Source organism: Erpetoichthys calabaricus, chromosome 3 (genome assembly GCF_900747795.2).
Source record: "Erpetoichthys calabaricus chromosome 3, fErpCal1.3, whole genome shotgun sequence".
Lineage (NCBI taxonomy): Eukaryota > Metazoa > Chordata > Cladistia > Polypteriformes > Polypteridae > Erpetoichthys > Erpetoichthys calabaricus.
The window spans coordinates 269,074,500-269,092,935 of record NC_041396.2 but is presented as its reverse complement, the minus strand read 5'-3'; the positions used below and the strand labels follow the sequence as shown (position 1 = coordinate 269,092,935).

General features: G+C 38.2%; 1 protein-coding gene across 3 annotated transcripts in view; it reads left to right on the top strand.

Annotated features, from left to right (window-relative positions):
- tnfsf13 (TNF superfamily member 13) overlaps nt 1–17,167 on the top strand; it is a 33,460-nt gene extending 16,293 nt beyond the window's left edge. The window contains exons 3-5 of one of the 3 annotated variants that reach the window (XM_028796210.2): nt 3,002–3,120; nt 3,404–3,554; nt 15,097–17,167. In XM_028796210.2, the coding sequence (XP_028652043.1) occupies nt 3,002–3,120; nt 3,404–3,554; nt 15,097–15,206 (380 nt within the window). In that variant the 3' untranslated portion in view covers nt 15,207–17,167. The remainder of the gene's footprint in view (nt 1–3,001; nt 3,121–3,403; nt 3,555–15,096) is intronic. The other 2 variants (XM_028796209.2, XM_028796208.2) reach the window with 2 other exon arrangements.
- Nucleotides 17,168–18,436: the final 1,269 nt, after the last annotated feature.

The following is an 18,436-nucleotide window of genomic DNA, read 5'->3' as shown; positions in this document are numbered from 1 at the left end:
TTGTAAATTGTATATTTATATCTATGCATATACTTTACGATTTCATAATGTATGTTCAAGTGCTCTGAGCAAACTCTGTGAAGAGCACAATAAAAAAATTAAATGACTGGCATGTTACCTTTAGCATACGGACAGAAAAGGCCAGAACAGAAAGGCTTGCAGGTGAAACATCCTTAGCTTATTCTAATTGTTGAAATGGATAAATCACAACACAGCACTTTCATAATCTACCCTTACCCAAATTCCAGCGTTTCTATACTTCGACGTATATGCTTGAAATTTGGTGAGCAATTGCAAGTATCACACACAAAAAATTGAATCATTCTTGAAAATTTGATTTTTTTTTTCCCACAGATATTTATTTGGTTAGCAATCTGTCTTGCTTGGTGCAAAAATTTCCAATGTCTTTTTAAATTTACCATTTTATAATTGTGCCTCATTATTTTTACTTAGGAATTAACTTTTTTTATCCTTTACTTTCATTAATCTTGCATGCATAGGATGTCAGCTATGTGTCACAGTTGCTCTTAAATGGATCTTGCAGCTGCAGACTTCAGCAATGTGATCAAGCTGTTCAAGTGGACCTGCACAAATGTGCATCAGGTGTCAAAGACATGGAACTCACTAAACTTTGTTAAATTGAGGGCTAAAAACAGACTTTAGTATTCTCTTGCACGAAAATTATTCTAAAAAACTGAAGAAACTTCATATGTATTGTTTAGTGAATTTGTATTCAGTTTCCCTCCTTTAACAAACTGACTTTAGACATTTGTAAATATCATTTCTCTAATATGTCTGCAGTGGACAGACTGCCTTTAAACCTAAAAGTAAAAGCAGTGACAAACACGAAACAATGCTCAAGGATAACTTGAAGAAAAATCGTCTGTAGATATATCCATGGTAAAGGCTGCCACCTCTAACTTTGAAAACAAAGACATTTCACCATAAAAATGAGGACTCTGTAGTAGGCTGTACCCTATGATCCCATAATTCGCTTGCACATTCTGTTATGATCCTTTAGAAATGTTCTTTGGTTTTAACAATAGTTCATAGTTATTTCAAAGCAAATATCCTCACTGACAAACTAATCATTGTCATAGTCATTTTCAAACCTGCTTACTCCAAATCAGAGGAGCAGGGAACAGGGGTCTATCCTGACAGTACTGGGCATAATAAAGGTAAAGGGCATGGACAGGGTACTATTCCATCACAAGCTTCATTCATACACACCCCCACACTGGGACCATTTAACTAAACATACAAGGCTTTGAGATTGTGTGATGGAAACAGCAGTGACCCAGAAGAACAGCACAGAGTCACAGGGAGAACATGCAAACTCCACGGAGGCATTTGGTTGCTTAATTTGAATCTAGTATTCAGAAATCTAAAAAGTGGCAGTGCTAATCTGCATGCACTACTGTGCCCCATAAGCTAAGAATATATCAACAATATTTTAACTAAATATCTCAAATTTCTTAACAACATCTGCCTTATCTTGAATGTCCAAACTCTCCTAAGACTACATAAAATTAATAGGAAAAACAGTACCCATCCATCCATTATCCAACCCGCTATATCCTAACACAGGGTCATGGGGGTCTGCTGGAGCCAGTCCCAGCCAACACAGGGCGCAAGGCAGGAAACAAACCCCGGGCAGGTTGCCAGCCCACCGCAGGGCGCACACACACACACACACACCAAGCACACACTAGGGCCAATTTAGGATAGCCAATGCACCTAACATGAATGTCTTTGGACTGTGGGAGGAAACCCACGCAGACACGGAGGAGGACCCGGGAAGCGAACCCAGGTCTCCTTACTGCGAGGCAGCAACGCTACCACTGCGCCACCGTGCCACCAAAAAAAGTATAGTATGGAAGAAAAAAATAATTTAAAAATACCATATTTTCTCATTATACTTTACAGTATTTCACCTTGTGCATTTTTTAAATTTCTCTACCAATGCAATATTTCCTTTGCAAGTCTGGCATTTTGGGTAAATATGAATGCAAATCTTTACATGCAAAACTAAGCAATTATTCAAAGCTAAAATAGCAGAAATAACAAGTCATTTGAAAGAACAGATTTCAAAATTAAACAACTGTAAACATCAGGAAGAATAAGTTGTGACTTTTAAAAGAATTCCTGAAAAACATCCAATGCTACTTCATCAGTGTACTGTAGGCAAAGCGTTATACAGTATATGCTTTTCCAACATTGACATCGACAACAAAAAACAAAAATGGGAGGGGAACCATAAACTCTAAAATAGTATATTAAAACAGTGAGCTATTTTAGTGACAGCGGTTCGGACAGCTCAAAAAACAGAATTTATCAACATTTTTACTTAGCTGACATCATTTTGGGTGCTCAAATTTTCACATGAAGCGATCATTCTTATGTTTCCATCACACACTGCACAACAAGCAAATTGGACATGGCGCGCGTAGACATATGCACGAGCGTCGAATTGCGCAGAAGGTGATTGGTTGAATCTTGTGTCAGTTTAAAACAGAAGTAACATGATTGGTGATTAAAAACAGGACTCTGTGTGAAGAAATAAGCTGAACGCCTCAGGGCATGCGTGTGTTTCTGCAGTGCGTATGGGATATTATTCACCATTTATGTCTAAAACAGGTAACATGATTGGTGATTAAAAACAGGACTCTTTGTGTGATGAAATGAGCTGAACGCCTCAGGGCATGCGTGTGTTTCTGCAGTGCGTATGGGATATTATTCACCAGTTATGTCTAAAATACACAACATATCAAGATTTTTTAAGAACAAGTTGGAACGTCTAAATCGGTAATGATATGCAGAATGATTAGTTACCCTAAACTGTGCTGTAGATATAAATAGTTTGTTTTTCATACCTCTCCATGCCATTCCATGTGCTGCTTCCAAGCAAGTCTGACCCTAAGCAGCGCTGCTGAGGAATTAAACATTTTCTTCCACTGTCTTTCAATTGCATCTTTCATAAGACCTTTTCATAACTTTTCAGAAGACCTGGACCTTACCGAAATCGAGTGGAAAATCGGCATCAAGCAAGGGGGAGCCTTTGAAGTGAACCATACAACGCTTACCATTAAAGACAGTGGACTGTATTACGTATACAGTCAGGTAGGACTGGCATTTTTTATGATTAGGATAAATCCCAGTTGAACTGATTTCTAATCATTTCCAAACTTCACCACAGGAAATAATATAAACTAAAATGAGTGCAGAAAATCATTTTTGTAAACTGTGGAAAATATAAGAAAAACTGAAGTTTTTGAAGTTAATAAATGTATAAGATGGGTTGAATAATGTGGTTGGTTATAAGCAGCCTTACTAAATGAGCCTTCTTATTCACAGATCTTATTAAACCTCCTAATGAAAACCTTTTGAATTTTTATTTTGTAAGGTCTTGTACAAAGATATGACCTTTGTCATGGGTCACGTCATAATGAAGAGAACAGTTGGAGACCACACCAGCAATGAAGTCACACTTCTGAAATGTATACAGAGCATGCCCAGTACGAAAGAGCAAGCTTTCAATACTTGTTACAGTGCAGGTGAGGACCCATGCCTTTGGGACTTTTTGTCCAAAGAAACATATATCTAAAATTATTTATAAGAACATAAAAACAGTTTATAAATAACCATTTAGGCTATTTGTCCTTCACAGTTTCTGTTGCAGATAAATCAAAGTTGGGTATCTTCAGTACTGTAAGGATACAGAGACTGCAGTTTTCTGATTCAGACAGCCTTTTATTTATGTATTTTATACATGTTTTATATTCACTTAGTTCCTTAATCACCTCCCCCTTTATGTATGCAGCCAAAAATATTTACAGTCATATGAAAAAGTTTGGGAACCCCTCTTAATTCTTTGGATTTTTGTTTATCATTGGCTGAACTTTCAAAGTAGAAACTTGCTTTTAATATATGGCATGCCTTATGGAAACAGTAGTATTTCAGCAGTGACATTAAGTTTATTGGATTAACAGAAAATATGCAATATGCATCATAACAAAACTAGACAGGTGCATAAATCCGGGCACCCCAACAGAGATATTACATCAATACTTAGTTGAGCCTCCTTTTGCAAATATAACAGCCTCTAGACACCTCCTATAGCCTTTGATGAGTGTCTGGATTCTAGATGGAGATATTTTTGACCATTCTTCCATATAAAATCTCTCCAGTTCAGTTAAATTTGATGGCTGCCGAGCATGGACAGCCTGCTTCAAATCATCCCATAGATTTTCGATGATATTCAAGTCAGGGGACTGTGATGGCCATTCCAGAACATTGTATTTCTCCCTCTGCATGAATGCCTTTGTAGATTTCGAACTGTGTTTTGGGTCATTGTCTTGTTGGAATATCCAACGCCTGCGTAACTTCAAGTTTGTGAGTGATGCTTGAACATTATCCTGAATAATTTGTTGATATTGGGTTGAATTCATCTGACCCTCAACTTTAACAAGGGCCCCCTTCCCAGAACTAGCCACACAGCCCCACAGCATGATGGAACCGCCACAAAATTTGACAGTAGGTAGCAGGTGTTTTTCTTGGAATGCGGTGTTCTTCTTCTGCCATGCAAAGCTCTTTTTGCTATGACCAAATAACTCAATTTTTGTCTCATCAGTCCAAAGCACTGTGTTCCAAAATGAATCTGGATTGTCTAAATGAGCATTTGAATACAACAAGCGACTCTGTTTGAGGTGTGAGTGCAGAAAGGGCTTCTTTCTCATCACCCTGCCATATAGATGTTCTTTGTGCAAATTGCACTGAATTGTAGAACAATGTACAGATACACCATCTGCAGCAAGATGTTCTTGCAGGTCTTTAGAGGTGATCTGTGGGTTGTCTGTAACCATTCTCACAATCCTGCGCATATGCCGCTCTTGTATTTTTCTTGGCCTGCCAGACCTGGGTTTAACAGCAACTGTGCCTGTGGCCTTCCATTTCCTGATTACATTCCTTACAGTTGAAACTGACAGTTTAAACATCTGAGATAGCTTTTTGTAGCCTTCCCCTAAACCATGATACTGAACAATCTTTGTTTTCAGATCTTTTGAGAGTTGTTTTGAGGCTCCCATGCTGTCACTCTTTGGAGGAGAGTCAAAGGGAAGCACAACTTGCAATTGACCACCTTAAATACCTTTTCTCATAATTGGACGCACCTGTCTATGAAGTTCAAGGCTTAATGAGCTAATCCACCCAATTTGGTGTTGCAAGTAATCAGTATTGAGCAGTTACATGCATTCAAATCAGCAAAATTACAAGGAGACCCAAATTTTTAAACAGCCAGTTTTTCACATTTGATTTAATTTCATACAACTAAATACTGCTTCACTAAAAATCTTTGTTCGGAAAACACCCCAGTAGATGTTCCTAGGAAAGGAAAGACATACCACTGTTATCTTTTCTGTTGAAAGTAGAGTCAATTATTATGCAGGCTGAGAGGAGTTCCCAAACTTTTTCATATGACTGTACTGGTACTTCCCTTAAAACCAACAGAAAGCTCAGAGGGTATTTCTGCCTAAGACCAATAGAGGCAATTCTGGACTAGAAAACTTCAAGTTTAATAGGGCATTCCTGATTTTCCATTAGTTCTTAAAAGGCCCTGCGCAAAATGAACCTGGGGCTGGGATTGTAATTCATGTAAATTCAGTTTATTGTATACAGCACATTTTCCATTTTTTACAGTGTGTTTAGAGTGTTATAGAGTCTACAAATATAAAACTGGCAAAATGTGCACTTTAACAAAATGACAAAAGTCATTAAATTAAAATAAAACCACTATGTATTATGTACATCAAAATGAATATACTTTATAACCAGAAGGGGGTGCCACTGAGCCCAAAACAGTGGACAGCTTATTCCACAGCCAGCTGGCATGCTCATCTGTCCTTCCACTCTGGCCTCCTGTCCGGGTAAGAAACTATCCTCCACCCTCTCAAGCACTTACAGCTTGTAAGTTACAAAATATAAGACAATCCTAAACAAATTACTTTAATAGGGAATTGGGATGCCAGACCCTACCTTGGCATAGATGCTGAAAGGGCCTAGAATTACAGTATACTGGAATGAGGTATGGTGTGTTGTATAAAGTACACAACAGTCATACTTGAATAAAAGCAGAGATACCTTTCTGGAAAGTGACCCCAAATAAAAAGTAAAAGTTGGTCATAAGGAAACTGTTCAAGTAGAAATTGTAATAGTATCTGATATTAAGTGTACTTAAGTATCAAAATTACAGTTAAATGTAGGATCGCTGTCTATTGTATATATAGTCAAGGAAAATGTTGTAATAAATGTAAAATAATTGGGGCTACCGTTTATTTTGCATTTGATTTGTATTACAATAACTAAAGCATAAACCAAGTAAATGCAATTTAAAGTAGTGGCATTCAGCACAAGTAGTCATCTTAATGGAATACTTCACCCAAAAATAATATTTTAATTATGTTAGTTGCCCCATGTGTTTTGTAGTGATGACTAAGAAAAAATTTTTATCTCATGTTTTCATGGAGAATGGAGATTAAAAAAAGTCGATAATAGAATGGTTATCTGTGGTGACTCCTGACCATTGAAAGTGGAGGAGAGGCAGATCTTCAATTCAAGTTTTACTCCATGCAAATTGTATTTCCTACTTATACCTGATTTTTCCGGAAGCATTTATTCAACAATATTTTAGCAAAAAATGCATGCGTTTTGCACATTTTGAGCATACATGTAGATTATGCAATACAAGTAATGAAATTTTTTTTCCATGAACTGGCATCCGCTTTAGGAAAGAGTTTATCTGTTTTTCTTGCATCACACATTAATGCATGGATGTCAGAGTCAAGGGATTTTTTCTTTTGCCCATAGCTGATGACATGTTCTAATCTGACTTCTTTGTTAACATCTCTTTAGCTACGGTTCCTTGTGAAAAATGTTTAAGTTCAGCTGTGTTTATCACTTAAACCACCAGCAAAATATATCCCAAAAATAAGCATTTTCCCATAGACATTGAAATATCTTCTTCCATTCATGGTATTCAACATAATGAGCAACTGGCTGTAGCCAGCATGTTAAACCATGAAGTTAAATGCAATGTGATGTTAATTTGCTTATACTCCATGACCATTTGTTTGTGGAGGCACCTGTTCTCGATAAAATTTGTATCTTTCATGTATTTGCATGTTTTTGTTAGTACTGTATATTAGATTGTTTTTTTTAAATATAATTTATTAAAATTTCTTCCAGTAATAACATATTTAAACATTAAAGTATAAATAAAACAAGTTAATGCCAGAGGACAGGACAAAAAATTCCTGTCAACACAGGTTACAAATAAGATCACTAGAAAAAATCTAGTTAAATGCAACTCATCTAAGCCAACCTGACACCCAGCCCCTTTCTAGACATTCTGATTTTGGTGGGATATGGCAAAAGTCTGGTGAGATTTCAAAGAGAGAAATCATAAATTGATTTATTTGGCTAGAATAGCTGATGTCAAGTAAACCAACTCCATATAGTCTTTTTCTGATAGTTAACCTGTGCATTTGTTCATTAATTGTCACAAGAAATATATTGATGTTAACCTGGAGTTATTAGACTCTTTGAGCATTCTTCAGTCAGAGAGTGAGTAGTATTTGACATGATGGCTTGTTCATGGTAGATTATTAGCAATATGTTGATAGAAAATCTTATAATGATTGATTTGAAAGTCATTTTAAAAATCTTTGTAGTTTCTCCCATGACTGTGACATGATCACCACCAGTATTTCTTCTGAGGACTTCAAGAATCTCTGTACATCTTATACATATTGGCATGATGAGATGTGTGTGGGTAGTAACATACTAGTCCAAATTAAATGAAATTACTGTTCTTCATGTAAAGCTGGATCTTTCAAGCTGCTCACTAATGAAAATGTGTTTTTATCATTGGCACCTGATTTGTGCACCTAATGCAAATTATATTCAGATTCATTTAGTGAAGCACTAGGGGGCTTCGGCCCCTGCTCGCTTCGCTCACCAACCCCTGTGTTTGGTTAATCTGATATACAATTTACATTTTTTTTTTCTTTGGAATTGTTTCAATTTCATTATTTGCACTTTTACTTTAAAGCTTCATTAAAAACAATTTTGTTTGGAGACACATTGTGACAATGCCCATAAGTGAATAGTGTTTCTGTTTCTCTAATAAATAATCTGACTTTTTCAAATGTTTGTCCCAGGTGATTTATCGATTGTCATATCAAATGCTATTCTCACGGTAAACCATAAACATTTTAATGCGAATGGCATATCACGATCTCCTCTGGTGTGTAATGTTATTTGCGGAATATATACATAACCTTTCTTTTTTGCCTGTTAAAATTTGTATCGCTTCTCCGTGATCATCAATATACACCTGACCGAATTGTGTATTCTTTGAGATTTAACTTGTTGCTTTAACTGTTCCGGGACCACAGATTCTCATGGTGTATGGTCCATTATTGTGTAAATCCACGTTTTGTGCATTGAATGATGCAAATGCGAAAAGACTTTGTTGTTTACTCTTTGCCTTTTATTTCTGACCCTGATTTGGCCTGCTATTTTTTCAATTACACCTGGCTCTGATGATTAATCACCTTTTGTTTGCGATAATGAGATCTTTTCTATCTTTTCTTTGATACTGTAGCGAATGACATGATAAAGTGTCACAAAAGTTTTACTTGAACAATTGCCGACTTCCTAACCCCAAACACAACTTTCTAGCACCCTCTCCAACGCCCCCCCTTACCGCATCAATCAATACCCCGCTATCAGTCTTCCGTGCTGTACTCCGCCCTCCCTCCATCGGACCTAACAGTCACTTAAAACCAAACAGCCCTCAACCTGGCTGGGACGCTACAATACTTTTGGATTTTGCTGCTTTCATATTCTGTACCTTTCTCTGCATGTGTATCGTGCCATCGTTTGTTGGAGCCTTTCAAATTCCACTGCTTTCATAATCTCTTATCTGCCTTTTTTTCTCTCCAACGCCTTTGGGTCTCTACTCTCCGTATTGTCCTTATACGCTTTATATGTGCTGAGAGCACATGATCTGTGTGTACTACACGACTGAGTGTTTTTTGATGGGTGAGCTCTTATATGATAATTGCCTACCCCCGGCGTTGGGTATCCTGAAATACATTAGTCGAGCTCGTTCATTTTGGAGCCAAGCCAGCTTTCCCCGCGGCATTTTAGACGCGCGCTGTATATCCGTCAGTCGAGCTCGTTCGTTTTGAACCCGTGTCTGCTTTGCTTCCGCAGTTTCAGACGCGCGTTGTAGGTGCCTGCGTTCATTGATCTTATCCAGGTGGGCTCATGTTTATATCGTTGAGCTGTATTGTGTTTGAATTTGGTGTAAAGCATTCAGCAGTTTGTACAATCCCAAGCAGCACATTATTCCTAACTTCACTCTGCATTAGTGCCACTCACAATATGGCGGTGACGCCTGCGCCTTCACTCCGCAGTAGTGCCACTCACAATATGGCGATGACGCATGCGCCTTCCGTACTATGTCGGGTTTGCCTCTGCTGTGTGGTGTGGACGTTTAGGGTTCCGTATTCTCTGGGGTTGTTGCTTTGTTTCTTATTTCTGTTAGTTGAGCTCTTTCGTTGTTGGCGGTGTATAGCGCGTTGTAGGCGCCTGTGCTTTCTGTACCATCTCGGGTTTGATCATGCTGTGTGTTGTGGACTTTTGTGGACTCTGTAGTCTGTCCCGTTTTACTCTGGGGCGGGGGGCTGTATCGTTACCGCTTACCGTAATATCTCGGGTTTGATTTGTGAACCTTTGTGGACTCCGTAGTCTGTCCCGTTTCACTCTGGGGCGGGGCGCTGACTCCTCTTGTCTGTGTGGCTGTGTCCTTCATAGTCTCTCCCGTTTCACTCTGGGGCGGGGGGCTGATTCCTCGTTTTTGTGTGGCGCCTGCGCACTATGTCTCCTGCGTCCATAGGCATGTACCTGCGTCCATATCCGGTTTACCATTCTCGGTTAGTAATATGGATAATCTTAAATCAATAATAAGTCAATTAGGAATAAAGTCAATTGGGAATAAATATTAATGACCAAAGTACAGAGCAGAACATACAGAGAGGTCTACTTACAAGATTTTCTTTCCATATCCAGCTAGACATGTGCATATTCAGTACTATCTTCTTCTTTACATTGTCTCAAATTTCAAATATTTCAAGCCTAGTAGTGTAGCTGAAAGTCAGTTAATGCCAACCCACCTTCTTATTTTGTTCTTTGTAATGATGATTGTTTTAATATATCGTCTTTTTTGCCTTCTATATAAATGAGCTTAAAAAAGAGTTAAGCTTTTTAAAAAATAATATATTTATAATTATAGCAATACTCTGAAACAAGAATAAAAATTTCAGGAGGTAGTTAACTATGTTAACCCTGCCTGCTGCTTTTTTTTTTTTTTTTAACAGTTCATTATGGGCAGGAATGTGGTTGTTAATTTTGTGGTATGCGGCCTCTGAGCCTTCCATTATACCAAGAAAGCAAATATTTCCTCTTCTTGTCCTGTCCTCCAGTTTGGTTATTTTATTTCAAAGCAATTTACATTCATTTTATAAGACCATCACTTTTTCGTCCTCTGAACACATCATATTTGAGTTGTGCCACATGAGATGTTAACATATTCTTCATATCACCGAATTAAGCACCAAACAAATTGAGTTCCTGCTTTAATTTACTTGCCTCACTTTTTATTTTTATCTCAGTACTGTTTCCCATTTTTCAAAGTTGTCTTCAAGATCCTTCTCCATTTTGTCCAGCATGCACTCATAGTGCTCAAGTCATTTGCTTAAACAGGATCTTTCCTATGATTTATATTCTGCTTTATATTGTCCATTCACTTGACTAATAATTTCTTAAAGCCTGGAACACTTTCTGTGTGTTCTTTATGTTCTGTAAGTTCTTTTTAGACAACCTCCTGGGATCATTTTGTCCTTGCTACTAGCTTCTCTCTCAAACAAACCTGGTCACTGCCAGAGAAGCTCCAATTAATTGGGTTGCTTCTGCAACTTGAGAACCCTTTTAAGCAGTTCCTGTGTCTGTCTCACTCTCTGCCTTCACTGCATCAGACCTTAGTGTGTCATCAGCTTTGGCTTATGTTGTTCTCTTTTTCTTTTTCTCAGCTAGATTTTTTGTGGACAGTAATATACCCAGAATCACAAGGGTGCTTGCACTGTGTTAAACATAGATTAAATCTAAGATTAAAATAAAACTACCTAAAAAGAAGCATTGCCTTTGGAGGAGAGGATTGGTCAGGTGGATTAAAATACAAGTGCAATCCCATTGTAACAAAATTCATGGGACCTTAAAAATATTTCATTATAATGGAAATTTTGCAGGCACGAATATGGGGAAAATACGTATATTATTGTGACCGGAGTCGCCGGCAATTCGCCATCTCTAATGGCAATGGCACAAGGACAGCTCTGTAGGTATTCTGCTGCATCTTTTAAACAGTAAATTAAGGGCAAAGCAATTGGTTGTCCTCTGCATGATCAGGCTTACTGCATAACATACTTGTCACACAATGTTCAGAACATTTAACATTGGGCTTTCACCTGCTTTTTCTCGCACTCTCCTGGTCTGCTACAGTGGTGATTCCAAGCCACTGGTGTTCTTCTAATCTAAAGATGGGAGCTAAAGCAGGACGATTATCCCTGTGTTACAGCTCTTGTCTTGTGTGCTTGAGTACTGAAGTAGCAGTCACTATTTTGAAAAAAGTCTTGAGACTGTGCCTGTCTTCTCTATATAGTAATAAAGTACCTTTATTTTCCTTGGAAACCTGGACTCACCTTCTTGTGCAACTCTGTGACTCAAGCTTGACAATACCTGTATAAAAAACAGCCCTACTTAAACTGCAGATAATATTTTACTTGAAAATGAGATGTTAGATGTAACTTTTTTTATATACAAATAAAATACAGGTATGAATACAGAATGAAAGTGAGGCGCTAGATGTAACTTGTTTTCAGCCACGAGAAGCACTATGAAACTCAAACAGTACAGTATTCACACACAACACAGCTACCCACATGGGCACTTGGTGGAGCATTGACAATTTGGCTATACCTGTATGATGTCATACCTACACTCTTGCCAAGCCTCGCAGAGACTTCCTGAAACCGGACATTTTGCAACAGACTATCATTTTCTTGTGGTCTAACAAGAACGAGACAGCCTGTTGCAGGGTTCCTGAGACTTTGTGAAAGTATAGGCGCGGCATTAAGTGATTTTTGCATCGCATTATTATTGCCATTTGTGGTTGAAAAAATGTTTGTTATACTGAAATTTACATTTCATTAAAAAGAAATCAGTTAAATTTTATGTTGTATGAACATTTGTCCAGGCTAACAAAAAGAAATCAGTTAAATTTTATGTTGTATGAACATTTGTCCAGGCTAACAAAAAGTATTCGTTACTCTGAAAACTTTGTTACTTACTATTTGCTATAAAGGTATTTGACCTGTACAGGGTTTATTCCTACAGATTTTGTTATTGGGTTATCACTAAAGCGTGAGATGAGATCTCAGCTACTTCAAAACTCAATGTGAGAGTTTCTGAGCAAAGGGAAGATGTAGCTAGCCTCTATACTAGTGGTAAATTGTTGGTTGTTGCCTAGGAATTCTTTTGAGAAATAGCATGTACCATCAAAGTGGCACAGGAGGACACGGCAAACCAATGAGCAAGAGATATAGGAATCATGATTGGACATAAATGTAGGGCAAGAATCCCTGGATGTCATGCCAGAGTAGGATGTATCCAACTACTTTCAGGACCTTATGGGTTCTGGACAATGATTCTGGTAACTTTGCAATGGTAGGCTGGGATGAGGTGCCTTAATAGGTTAGCTCAAACAAGTTCCTAGAAAGAGTAGTAATAGTCAAGGACTCATGTTTGTTCCAAGAACAGAGAGTCTTGTACAGTGTGTTACCTTCTTGAAGAACAGGTTGGAGATTTCCTTAAATAGGTGGATAGGCTCCTGGCCTGACTTGCAGCCTGGCATGTTAGAACAAATTAACTCTTTGAGGGCTGAATATTTTTTCGGGCAGCTGGCAGGAACGCACAGCAGATCAGCTGCCGGCCACCTGAGATGTCTTCACACAGGCACGGAGCTAAAGGCGGATCTGGCGAGAGAGCGAAGCGAATGCACAAAGCAAAATACTCTGTAGAAAACGTTTTGCGTATTATTGCTGAATTGGTCTGTGACTTATTGCGTTCCAAATTTGAGGCAAGTGATCTGGAGATCAAAAACGAAAGAGATGTAGCAACATCAGCTGTGTAGCAGGAAGACACTAATATATGTTGTTGTAAGTCGACACCCGCCTCGAAAGAGTTAAATAAGTAGGGGCAGGTAGCTAGTTCTGTAATCCATATTTAGAGTGTTAATTGATAGGCTGAGGAGAGGAACTGACAAGGTGGTTACAGTGGTGTAGATTTATGGGGATATTTCTATAATAATTAGGAGAGAATTCAGAGAGTAGAGGTGATCAATGCATTAGGATCTTCTTATCAGGGAGTCCATGCAACACTCTCCTGAGAATGCTCATTCATTAGCAGCTCTTTGTAACTCACATATTTTTCTGACTCTGCTACATAATAATTCTGTCCCTGTAACACTACTAATACAGTAAAGATTTTACTGTATTAGGTCAAAATGGTGTCCTTGAGTAGAGGAACTCCACTGGAATTGTTCACTCTTAGCCCAACAAATAAAATCCTCAAGGCCCAGAGTGATGGTGCCTTGGTAGCTGATCGCAATCATTCATCCTTGATAATTACTGAACTTAAAAATGTTGTCAAAAAACATAATGATACACTTCAAGCTTTGTTAAATACAGTTATCCAGAGGAGTTTTTTGGATTTAAGAGCATACTTTAATTCATAGAACAATCTAACCATTTTTCATTTTAAGTCTTGTCTGTTTGTGATTAAAAATAAATATACTACCCATTTTAAACTATGTGAGTGTAATGTTACCCGTGTATCCCAACTCCCACCTTCCCCTCACTTTTGGTGTTAAGTTTGCTGCAGTCTTTTTTTATGGAATGCACATTGTCAAAGGTTTAACAATAATCAGTTATTACTTCAGCCAGGGCAGATGAGGGCATATCCCTCCCGGATTTCAAACTGTACAATTGAACCTTTGTTTCACATCCCCTTTCTCAATGACTTTTTCCACCCTGTTCACCCACCTCTTTGCTTTCAATCAAATCCAGTCTAGTTCTGCGTCTTCACTGTTTGGATATTTTTTTTAGTCTGCACCAAAGTCTAGCACCATTAATTAGGCTTTAGTATTACAAATGCACTTCATGTTTTTTGTAAAGTCAAGACACACTTGGGTCTTGTGCAGAAATGGTGCTCACAGAACTCTGTGTTTACAGTAGTGCTCTAAATATTGGTGGGTGCCCCATTTCTTTCCTGTGTCAGAGGGTCAGCAATTTATTGGTCATAATACAATAAGTTTAACAGTGTTTTAGCAAGCACCTATCTTTTAATAGTGTGACTTTTAACCAGATGCGATGAAGCCTAAAAAATGGTAAACTGGAACAAACTTTTCAATGTGGAGATGGCCAAGAACATGAGGCCACAAGTGGAATCTGGTAAATTTCACACAAGTTTAATTTGCCAAGTAAGCTATGCACACTGTAAGATATGCACTGTCATAGACAATAGTACTTAGGGGACATTCAGAATTAATGTCCATGTTATTTTGAAAAAACCTTAGGTGAATAGACTTAGTGGCCATTGTTGTGTTGAAAAGCCTGCTCTCATAAAAATGTTTCTAATGTTCAAAAAAAGAAAAATCCACAATTACATATGTGTGCAGAAAATACGGTGTATTTTTTGTTAACAGCAGTAATTGTCTTCTGGTTAGAAACTAGCTGGAGCAAAAACCCACAGCAACAAGGATCCTGCATATGCTGAGTTGGAGAATTCTGGTTTAGCATACTGTATCTGGAAAGTTCTCAGCTAGTTAAACTGCATCATTCTAACATATTTTAAATTTATCTCAAGCCATTCTGCTAAACTTGTTATGCAGCTGTGTCTCTTTCTTTTATCTTTGCACAGGGATGTACTTCTTAGAGAAAGGGTCTGTACTCCAGCTTTCTGTTCCTCGCTTTAATGCTGGCATTGTGCTTGAGGATCACTCTACCTTCATGGGACTGATAAAGCTTTAGCTGGAAACAGCAGCAACACCTCATAGAGCTTTAATCTAAAGCTGCTTGGACATGCTGAGTGGACATATATCTAGGAAACAGCAATAAAAAAAACAAGACTGGGTTTCATGGCGTAAGTATTTCCATTTTGAACAACACCATCAAAAGAAATCTCAGAAAGTTCAGTCAGCTGCACCTCGGCTACACTGTAGGCCAAAATTCATGGCTAGCTGCCTCACACCTTCTGCACTTAACCTTTACTTATGAAATCAGAACTGAAACTCATAGACATGCTGGATGATGGATTTATCCTCAGGGAATCTGATGCATTTTAGAATTAATGGCATTGAAGTGCTTGTTTTCATCTTTATTTTTATTTTTTTCTCTCAATTTAGAAACAATTCAAAAATTATAATTTGAATAAAAAAGCCCTTGTTATGAAGTGAAGACCAGATTGAGAAATGTACTGTTTATGTACATGTTCAAGTCTAGTCAAGTCAAGTGGCTTTATTGTTCTACATATGCAAGCAAGATTTTTCTGCCATGTACTGTACAGTCCAAGGCCTGGGCAAGACAAAGACAAATTTCCATCTTCTTCACCCTTCTCCACATTTTTTTCCTCTTATTGGAATTATAGGTCTACGTGTATGGACCTACAGCTTGGATGGGGTGCCACACCAAAATGTCAACACTGAACCCAAGAATATTAAAAGAAAACTGGTTCAATTAACCAAAAGACAAACTTACAAACTCTGCGAAGGCTGTAACATATCCCAGTCTGAAATCTAAGTACAGTGAGACTTCGTCACTGAAACATGCACCATGCTGACCAAGATTTGCAGAGAGTTTACTTACTATGCCTGACCCTTACCTGATTTAAACACTCAGAGCAAACTTCCATCCATCCATCCATTTTCCAACCCGCTGAATCCGAACACAGGGTCACGGGGGTCTGCTGGAGCCAATCCCAGCCAACACAGGGCACAAGGCAGGAACCAATCCTGGGCAGAGTGCCAACCCACCGCAGAGAGCAAACTTTATGTGGTTAAATATTTTGCTGGTTCCCCTTTACACTAAAGTTAAACATTTTGCAGTCTTAAACTACTCTTCTGCTTTAATACATGAGTGAAATCAAGACCCTGGACCGGATATCTGAAGCTGTTATCACTCAGATAATGAAGATTGCTGTCCCTGATTCGTCTCACTTTATCATTTTGTTGCATTCTTTACGTCCAGTATCAGTTTTTCATTTCCTTACCACAATGCACAGATGGCTACATAGATGCTGTTTCATTCTTTCACATCACTAAGCCAGTCCCCATTTCAATAGAAGATAAACAGGCATCTTACTCTAATAAGTCAAAAGTGCAATTCCCCCACTTGTCAATGCAGGCACATTACCACCTGTGCTCAAAAGCAGAACCAGGGAATCAAAGTAATAAATTAGCACTTAAACTCAGTAACTAAAATTCAGGGTATCTAATTTTAAAAATCACACTTTTAGCTGAAAAATAATTTATAGGAAAAATGCACCCAATAATGAGAATCAGAAAATTAGAGAGTTTTTATGTGAGGAATTGCCATCTGAACTTGTAATATGTAAACCAGGGAACTGTGGCAAGAAACTGGAAAACAGAAGCATAATCTGAAGACTTGGGAATCAAAATTAAAAATCTACTACATCTACTAGTTAGGCTTTTGTAGTATGAATTTAAAAAGTACTACGAATCTGTGGCTAAAAAATATACAAGTGAGATTTAAAAAAATCACCTATTATTTAAAAACCATGAACCTTAAAGATGTGTGAAAAAATGATAACCTGAACCAGTAATTACAGATGAGAAAATGAACACAAAATATCGACATCAGGTCTCAGATGTATGCTTTGTGGAATCAGAATTTGATAACTAGAGAATGAAGGTTAAAAATTTGTGCAATCAATATCTGAACATAAAGGAACTGAAGTGAAAATGTCATCTTGAACCAGAAAGGAAAAAAATGACTGTAGTTGAAGCTGAAATTTAAAAATTGCAATTGAAAACAGTTCGTAAACAAAGGGATAGAGGTTAATAGATACATTCGGTATATTTCAAGTCGTAGTTATTTCTTCACAATCTTGGTATATAGTAATTTGCCACATGAAATAGCCTTCTAAAGTGAAACACACTTTATAATAGTTTTAAAAAATATCTGGCCTGCTCTTGCATTTTATAGTGGAACTAATAGATACTAGGGTCCCAACGTGCAAAAAAAGCCTTAAAACTTACTGAATACGTCCGCACTAAAGTTGCAAAGCTTTTGATTTTTAAAGAGGTTGTGCCTACTGCATTTTTTAAGGCGTGCTTGTGACAACAAAAGTAAACTGGAAACAATACACTTTATCACAGATTCTTGGTACTATTTTCTCGAGGTAAAGATACATTTGTTGCTCGCTTGTCTGCTCCCACCCGGTGTCATGGGTCAAGTTATGACTACTCTCCCTTTGCCAAGCTATATTCTGCTTATTATCCTACATAGCTTTTGTAATTCCGTTTCATCAGAAGTTATGCTCTGCCAGACAGATGCACACTCAAATCACCTGATTATTTTTCCTCAATGGTGCTTACTTTTCACCTGTTATAATTTGTGCTGTTGTTTTACATTGTACATCGCCTACAGAGTGAGGTTCACATCAAGTTGCGGTGTTGTACTGAACGGCACACATAAGAGGTTCATTTTACTGTATACTTTAGATTTTTGAAAAAGCCAAGCCACCTGCATATCACACTTTCCGTAGCGTGGAATGATAATGCACGATTAAAAAAAATACAACTCTAGTTGGGGAGCATACTCTGGTACAATGTGTTGCCGCACCCACTACACAATGAAACAACTCAGGATCCAGGTTGGCAACCCCCCAAGCAGACACGCGGTCCAGTCCCACCCTCCGTGGGCGTCCCCTTGGCCTGGTCCAGCCACTCGGGTCCCCAACAATGAGGATCTTACGAGCCGGATCACCCTCGGGGAAACGCGCCACATGGCCGTAGTGCCATAACTGACGCTCCCTCACAATGCAGGTAATGTGCCTCATTCGGGACTCCATGAGCAACCACTCATTCAACACAAAGTCAAACCAACGGTACCTAAGGATTTTCCGGAGAGACACAGTACCAAAGGAGTCCAGTCTTCGTATCGGGTCACTGGATAGCGTCCATGTCTCGCAACCATATAGCAAGACAGGAAGCACCAGGACTCTAAAGACTTGGACCTTC